Consider the following 9,179-nt stretch of genomic DNA (forward strand, 5'->3'; position numbering starts at 1 on the left):
ACCTTTTACTATGTTTTAATAAACTTAACTAATTTCTAGATGCTTGCAATTCATAGAACATTTGATTGTCTACTTTTACCGTCCAAGTAGCTCATGCATCGATGGATGAATACTTATGATATTCGGTTCATTGTCCTCTATGACGAAGCCTGAAATTACATGAAACCAAAAGAAGTGAAGAGTAGTATTCGTTCACAAATAAAGCTGACCCACGTGAAAAAAATAATATCTGGTACAACAAAATATAAGTAAATGGTGCTTAGGAATTCAGACATTGATAATCTTAAAGCAATCAGGGCTCAGGAGACATGGTGCTTCTTAGACATCATACATCTGTGCAACTTAAATATGAAGATTGAACTAACACAATTTTACCCTAGATGCTAATAATTTGATGGTGTAATGGTAGGAGAATCGACTATCGAAAGGTTGAACATAACAAAATGAATGGCCTAAACCTTCATTTAAACATCTCAAGGTCAACTCGAAATATGTATATTTACATACTTGAACCTGAATAAGTTCCCATTATTTGATTCTTCTATCCCTCATTCACTCACGAAATGGGTGTTTTCATAACAAATAAAAAGATAAGACACGGTGTTTCAATTGAGTTGATGCAGAGGAGATGTATCTGAATTCTTGAGGATATGTTGCAAATGTATATAGCAAATAAAGTAATTGTCATATCATAAAACACAAGGGCTTCGGCCTAAATTCTCAAGTTAATATAATATTAAATGAAACCCAACTTCTAACTTTGTCTCTTATAGTTTATCTTCACCATGCAGTTCAAATGATGAAGTAAAGAGAAAGCAAGAATTCCATGTAAGCATCTCAATAAGCTCTATAAGCAGAGTAAACACTTTTTCAATAATATTATTCCATATCATGGAAGGTTTTACTAGACCAACAACATCAAAGGAAGAAACAACGACATCGAAGATGAAAACCCAAATATGCAAACAAGGTTCAATTTTCATTGAGGCAAATGATCGAACATTTTACATTCTAACAAATATGCAAAGAAGCAAATTCAAGCAGCAGAGTAATGAACTTCACTACAAAATAAAATTTAACTTCAAACCTAAAACAAACAAAAAAGCCAAAATAAAAAAAATTAAACTAGGAAGGCTCAAATCAAAAGAAGTATCCAAAAGGAAATCACTGATGCACTAATAGAGCAAATATCGAAAAGAAAAAAATTGTAGCCTTTGCAGATACAATCCCAAAAAATCCCAACCTGAAATTGAAATCCCTTGCTATCTACAGAAAAAAATCATGATGAATCATGCTCATCTACAGAAAGCCTAGGAAAAGAAAAAGAAAGAAGAAATCACAAGGTATTGACGAAATGAATATCAATCACAAGGTATTGACGAAATGAATATCAACTTCAAGAGTCTTGAGAGAATCCTTGAACGATTTCCTCATCTCCCATGTCTCACTCTTTTTTTTTTTTTTGCTAAAAAAATTTGTAACTGATTCAGAGCTCAAAATCTAAAATCCCAACTACCAATTTACCACAAACAACAAATCCCAACCTAAAATTGAAATCCCTTGCTATTGAGACAAGCACCCTAAAATCTCTTGCAATAAACAGAAATGCCCATAAAAACCAAATGCAATTTGAAAACAACAAGCTTAGATTTCTAACCTAAATTGCCCTAAAACAATCGGATCAACCAATTGACCAATTTTTTTTTCGAAAACTCATTTTTTTTCACAGCTCCCTACTAGCGAATACAATCAGATAAGCAAAGAGATGAAATTCTCAGCTTTGGGGAAGCTTTTGACAATTTCGAAGATCGTCGTAGGATGAGAATAACCGAACGGGAATGAGGAGACAAGGCTGGGGGTGTGGTGGCTTGAAGTGTTTGATGAATGAGAGTGGTAAAGGGCAAGAATGGGAGGTTATGTTTTTTCTTTATTCGGTGGTGGTTGTGTAGTCCTATTCTTTGGGTTTGGTAGGGGATGGGCATTACGGGAAAAGGTGGAATGGGTGATGAATGAGATTTCGTCGAATGAAGGATTCAGTGAATCATAGGGGTGAGCAAAACTCGATTCGACTCGAAAAAATCGAAAAAAATTTGAATTTCGAGTTAAACGAATCGAGTTATTCGAGTTATTCGAATCAATTCGAATTTTTTTCGAATTTTGAGTTCGAATCGAGTTGAGTTTTCGACTTCGAATAACTCGAATAATTCGAATATCAAACTATAATATTTTACATTTTTACCCTAAACTCCCAAACTTTTTTACTTCTCCCTCAAAACTTTTACTCCTTCCCACTTTCCTCCCAAAACTTTTACTCTCCTCCCCTCCCAACCCCCCAATCTACCCAAAATCCATTTCCCACCAAAATTTTACTCTTCCATTTACTTTTTCTCAAAATTTTACTCTCAAAAACCCTCAAAACCTTTTATTTCCCCCCAAAATTTTTACTCCCTCCCACTTTTCCCCTAAAACTTTTATTCTCTTCCCATCCCACCTCCCATCTACCCCAAGCCCTCCCCCCTCCAATTTTTTTTTAATATTTTCCTTCCAAAATTTTACTCCCCCTATTTACTTTCCCTCAAACTTTTATTCCCCAAAAATTTTTATTTTCCCCTAAACTTTTACTTCTCACCCTTTACTCTCAAATAAAAATCAAAATTATCCAAAAAATCACTAAACATAAATAGTAATAATTTTATTTATATATACTATTTATATTATTAAATTAAATTTCACATTTTATATTATTTATATTATTGAATTGATTAGTCATATTGAATATTTATATTAAATTGAATTCTTAATTATGCCATAAAATATTCGTGTTAAAATTTTATATTGGTATCAATTTCACATTTTATTTTAAAATAACTTTTATTAAAAATTATATTTTTATATTTAATATATTTTTAATTCCAAAATACATAGTGACAAGTGACAAGAATCTGATGATAATTGAAACAACTAAGCAAACAAATAAGCTAACCAGTATATAAAAAATTAATAAATAAATTATGAGGTGATGAAAGTTAATAAAAAATTTGATTAAGGTGGACAAATTTTATTACGATGGGTGACAGTGGTTACAAGGACCTAAATTATTTTTTAAAATTTAACTCGAACAAATATATTCGATTCGATTCGATTCGATTCGAATTCCATCTCACTCGACTCGATTCGAGAAAACTTCAAATAAAGTTAGGATGATAAAATGAGATTCGAAAACTCGATTAACTTGAAAATTTTCGATTCGATTCGATTCGATCGAATGCTCACCCCTAGTGAATCAAACTAATGAATAACTGTTTATCACCGAATCAATCAGGAAACGTTTGTCCTATTCTTTGGGTTTGGTGGGGAATGGCCATTACGGGAGAAGGTGGAATGGGTAATGAATGAGATTTCGTAGAATGAAGGATTCAGTGAATCAAACTAATGAATAACTGTTTATCACCAAATCAGCCAGGAATCGTTTGGTTATTCATGTCAACCAAACGTGGTGTTAATTACTTGGAATTATAGTTGGATTTGGAGGAACTTGTTACAAATGCATGATGTTGCATAAAAAATTGTGTTGTTTGGAGGTTCCCTAGTGACAAATATATAGTGGCTAAATTTTGAGGAGAAAATATGAGTAGGTTAAGAACATGTGGAATGGGACAAAATTGGTTTTGTGGTTTCCAGTTCATATTTGAAAGCATTCATTTCATAATTTGGATGGTCATTCGTGACAGACTACATACCAAAGGCACACATTAATGGAATTTGTCATGTGGAACAAGAAACCAAAAGCCACATTTTCTTTGGGTGTCCTTTTCTAAGGAGATATGAAATGAAGTGTTACTCCTATCCTATGCCACATTGGAAGAGAAGTGGGAAACTAGCAGCATGAGCTTGTACAAGATGTAACTAGATTGAAAGGAAAGGCGTTACTTCAAGACTAACATGAAATGCATATGAAAAGAGCAAAACAGGGTACCTGGCAGCTTGTATAGGATATTTGCGAGCTGTTGGTCCAAAGTTGGGAGATTAAGTTGTAAGCAAATAGGGCAACTGATATCTTGTCTAGATCAACCAAGAAGAACCCCATTGGTTTTTACTCTCAGTCAGGGAATGGTTTTGGTTCTACTACAAGAGAGCTTAGGGATAGGCATTAACTGCAAAAAAAAAAAAAAAAAGAAAAGCACGAAATAGCAGCTGCTTTTAATCAACATTTTTTACGAAAAAAAATATAATTGAAAGAATTAAGAAAGGCCACAATGACAACTGCTGGGTGCAGAATATAATTAATAATTTAATACTTCCAATACTGACGCAACCAATCAAAAATTATTAAATTTATTTTTCAGTCTCCACTAATTGGTTGCAATACTATTTTCTTTTGTATTTTTAATTTAGAGCAGCTGAATTGTCTGGTCTGATCCTATAATTATATTTTTCACTTGGATCTTCTTTTCTAATGAATCTCGGCCGTCCATTTCGACCCTTCTTTATCTACTGAAACTTTTTCTCAGCTCTTTTCTCTTCGCTTTTCTGTGTGCTCAATCAACAATCTCTTCTTCCCTATGCCTTCTCGACCCGATCCTTATCTGACCCGATTCGTTTTATCGCCGGTTGAGTTCCGTTTCGTTTCGGATCCTACCGCCTTTTCTTTTATGAAAAAATAAAACAGAGCTCCGAAAAAAAAGTGTTTACTTTCTTATTTCAGATCGATCCATTCTTTTTTGTCCGTTTCGGTTTAAAAACCGTTTTGATTTTAATTTCCCTTTAAAAAAGATCAATTTTGATTTTTTAGATGGAGGAAAATGGTAACAAGTTGCACAAAACGATGACGTCACAACCCGGTATGTCCGATGTCGTATTAGGCTGCGTGATGCCGTACATCGACGACCCGAAAGACCGCGACGCCGTATCTCTAGTTTGCAGGCGGTGGTACGAGCTCGACGCGCTGACTCGTAAGCACATAACGATCGCGCTTTGTTACACGACGAGTCCCGATCGGTTGAGGCGACGGTTCCGTCACTTGGAATCCTTGAAATTGAAAGGGAAGCCTCGGGCGGCGATGTTTAATTTGATACCTGAAGATTGGGGTGGGTACGTTACGCCGTGGGTGAATGAAATAGCGGAGAATTTCAATTGCTTGAAAGCCGTCCATTTCAGAAGAATGATTGTTAAAGATTCGGATCTGGAAGTTTTGGCTAGGTCTAGAGGGAAGGTTTTGCAGGTTTTGAAGCTTGATAAATGCTCTGGTTTTTCTACTGATGGTCTCTTGCACGTTGGCCGTTTGTGCCGGTAACTTTTTCTTCCTTTCTTAATTCTTGTGCAACTATGGGTTCTTGTTTCTTTGTGAAATTAGTCAAGCTTAGGCTTAAGTCCGATGAAATTCGTTCTTTAATTCATTGTTGAAAGTTCTTTTAGTTGGAGCATCTGCTGAAATAAATGATCAAATATGGATTGAACTCAGTGGAATCGAGTAAAGAGGACTGATTTAGTAACTTCCAACTACTTGGGGGTTAAACCTTATCTTAGTTTACTTGAGTTTGGTTGAGTTGAATTGTAGGAATATTTCGATTAGTGTTTATTGGAAGTGGTTATGTTTAATGAAACATGTATTCAATCCCAATTACTTCTATTTGTAACTGTTTAGTTCAAGCGTTTGAAGTCGAGGAAAATCTTTCTTCTCCTCAGCCTGTAAGCATCGCATTTATAGATGTGGTTGTTACTGCGTTTGTCTGAATGTGGAACTGATGGAAAATCAATCTGAACGATGAAACATTTTGATTGCATATGTGGGAAAGTTCCATGAAACTGTATGCGGTCATTTGAATCCCGAATCTTTAGGAGTTAGTGACTGGTCTAGCCAGGGAAGAAGCAACTGTGGAAAATTTGGTTTTGTTTGTAGTGCATGATTGTGTAGTGTTGGTACATTTTACGATTGTAGAACCAATGGAAAATAGGTATGAATGATGAAACATCCTGATTGCATATGTGCGAAAGTTGCATGAAACTGTATGGGGTCTACGTGATTTCTTGGCCTTCAGGAGTTAGTGACTAGTCAAGTCAGGGGAGGAGCATAGGTGAAAGTTTGGTTTGGTTTTGTACTGCTTGTAGTTGCATAGGACCATTGCGATGCCATGTCATGAAGCTTTCTGAGGTTGTAGTAAGGCACTCTAGTATGAATGACAGGATACCGATAACAATACCTGTGCTTTTACTTGATTGATCCATTAATGTTTCATTTTCTTTCAAACAACAGTTTTGATAGCAATTGCCTTTGGACATGGGTCATGTGATATACTTCCATATATTTAGTAAATTGATTTTCCTCTCTGTGAATATACCCAACAAAATTTTTTCTTCACGTTGGAAATAGAATGTTTTATGGACTAAAGGTTAAGTTGCTATAGCTTTTTATATTGTTAATGCTTTGCTTGTGCTTGCCCAGGGCAACTTTTCATGCTTAATGGCATTATACATATTCTTTTTCACAATCTATGGTTATAGATCAATGATCTCCGTTTCGGAGTAATGGTGTTAGACTTTGTTAACTGGTGCCTTTTAAATCCTTGTTATGACATCCTTTATATATATCCTCAGGCAATTAAGAACCTTGTTCTTGGAAGAGAGCGCAATTATTGAGAAAGATGGTCAATGGCTTCATGAGCTTGCAGTAAATAACTCAGTTCTCATGAATTTAAACTTTTACATGACAGATCTTATGAAAGTGAGTTGTGAAGACCTTGAATTCATTGCTCAAAATTGTCGTAATTTGGCCTCTGTGAAAATTAGCGATTGTGAAATTTTGGATCTTGTCGGTTTCTTTCATGCTGCTCCTGTTTTAGAAGAATTTTGTGGTGGTTTGTTCAATGAGCAACCAGAAAGGTATGCTGCTGTATCATTTCCTCCGAGGTTATGCCGTTTGGGTTTAACATACATGGGGAAAAATGAAATGCCCATTGTGTTTCCTTTTGCATCATTGCTTAAAAAGTTGGATCTCCTTTATGCATTTTTGGACACAGAAGACCACTGCTTGTTAATCCAAAGGTGCCCCAACTTAGAAGTTCTTGAGGTAGAATTACAAAACCATTGTCTTAATTATTTTTCTGCACTGCTTTCTTGGAATTGCATCTCTTATATTATAACTTTTAGGTCTGGGGTTCTAGCTATAATTTTTTGGGGTTTCAAGTGGACTTTTTAGTTTCCTTATACTAATAATTTAAGTTACTTTTCTTCTTTGAGATGTTTCTCAAATTTTGGTCCACCATTAAGACTCTTTTGACCTTTAGTTTCTGGTCTTTGTTATAGGGTAATATTAAGTTCTTGAATGTTAGCATTTGTGTGTGTGTGGCTAAGTTTATATGGCAGTGAGATTTCAGTAGTTGAATGGACTAAACGGTAAAAAAAGGTCTTTGAAATTGTTGGATAATGTAAAATGCCAAGGATATAGAAAGGAAATTTTGTTACTTTTTATTCTAATCTTTTATTATGTCTTATTAAGTGTTTTCTGGATGAACAGACTAGGAATGTTATAGGAGATAGAGGATTAGAAGTTCTCGCTCGAAGTTGTAAGAGACTGAAGAGGCTTAGAATCGAGCGAGGTGCTGATGAGCAGGAAATGGAGGATGAAGAAGGTGTTGTTTCGCAAAGAGGATTAATGGCTTTAGCTCAAGGATGTCTTGAATTGGAATACTTGGCTGTTTATGTATCTGACATCACCAATGCTTCATTACAATACATTGGGACATACTTGAAAAATCTGTGTGATTTTCGTCTGGTTTTGCTTGATCGAGAAGAAAGGATAACAGATTTGCCTCTTGATGATGGAGTCCGTGATCTATTGAGGGGCTGTGAAAAGCTTAGAAGATTTGCTCTGTATCTTCGACCTGGTGGTTTAACCGATGTGGGACTTGGTTATATTGGACAATATAGTCCAAAAGTAAGATGGATGCTTCTGGGATATGTCGGGGGATCTGATGTGGGGCTTTTGGAGTTCTCCAAGGGATGCCCTAGCTTGCAGAAACTAGAAATGAGGGGTTGTTGTTTCAGTGAACATGCACTAGCAGCTTCCGTGATGCAATTAACTTCTTTGAGGTACTTGTGGGTGCAAGGATATAGAGCATCGGAATCAGGTCGTGATCTGTTAGCTATGGCTCGTCCATTTTGGAATATTGAGCTAATTCCCGCAAGACGAATAGTTGGAGAGGATGCTGTGATTGAGCATCCGGCTCATATACTGGCATATTACTCCCTAGCTGGACCAAGAACAGATTTCCCTGAAAGTGTCATTCCTTTGGATCCATCCGCTGCTGGAATATCAAGCTAATTCCCACAAGACAAAGTTATGACCAATCAGGTTGGAGAGGCTGCTGCGGTTGAGCATCCGGCTCAATTACTCATGTATTACTTACTCCCTACCCAAACCAAGATCTGAATTCCCCGTAAGTGCCATTCCTTTGGATCCATTAGGTGCCGGAGTAGAGCTGTAAATATAACCTTCATCCTAGTATCCATTTTTCTTATCCACGCCCTGTTTATAAAGTTGATGTACTTGTATTTTGTCCTTTTCAATTAGAGGATTTCGATTTTATTCCTAGAAGTTGTGATGTAATAAGATTGTGTTTCCCTGTGTAATTTTGAAAGCACTTGCAAGCTTGGTGGGCTACTGTTATGCCCTTTGTTCGTTGAAAGTAGCTTAGGCCATTAGTCTTTTTTATTGATTTTCATAGATAATGCGGAAATGAAACTTGACTGAAACTTTGGAAAGTGATAGACAGTGATCATTTTGAAGTAATTTTTTGATGAATGGAAATGTATGTTGTTAGTGCATAAGAAAATAAATCATATTAACATTCATTATTGTTCTTTCGTAGATCAAATCTTATGACTATTGCACATAAAACATTCCATAGAGGTTAACTTATTAAATGAGGTTTATTTGACATATGAATTAGCCTGATTTGTGAAACCCATGGAGAAGTCCATCGTGAGTTAGTAAAACAGTCCAGTAAAACTAGAGTTATCAGAGTAATTAATGTAAATCCTAAGGGATAAAGATGTATACAATTTAAATCCCTTCGATGTAACTCAATATGTACTATTAGTTTTGGGAGAGCTAAACTATAAATAGAAGCATTCATCCTCATTTGTATTTACCTGGTTGTAAACCTTTAAAATAATAGAAA

The 9,179-nt window shown here is 35.5% G+C and overlaps 1 protein-coding gene across 1 annotated transcript; it reads left to right on the forward strand.

The window, feature by feature from the left end:
• Nucleotides 1-4,425: 4,425 nt before the first annotated feature.
• On the forward strand, nt 4,426-8,760 carry LOC105779955 (coronatine-insensitive protein 1). The gene is made up of 3 exons (XM_012603983.2): nt 4,426-5,289; nt 6,595-7,066; nt 7,514-8,760. The coding sequence occupies exons 1-3, from the start codon at nt 4,793-4,795 to the stop codon at nt 8,318-8,320; spliced, it is 1,776 nt and encodes a 591-aa protein (XP_012459437.1). The 5' UTR covers nt 4,426-4,792; the 3' UTR covers nt 8,321-8,760.
• Nucleotides 8,761-9,179: the final 419 nt, after the last annotated feature.

This window comes from Gossypium raimondii, chromosome 4 (genome assembly GCF_025698545.1).
Source record: "Gossypium raimondii isolate GPD5lz chromosome 4, ASM2569854v1, whole genome shotgun sequence".
NCBI classification, from domain to species: Eukaryota; Viridiplantae; Streptophyta; class Magnoliopsida; order Malvales; family Malvaceae; genus Gossypium; species Gossypium raimondii.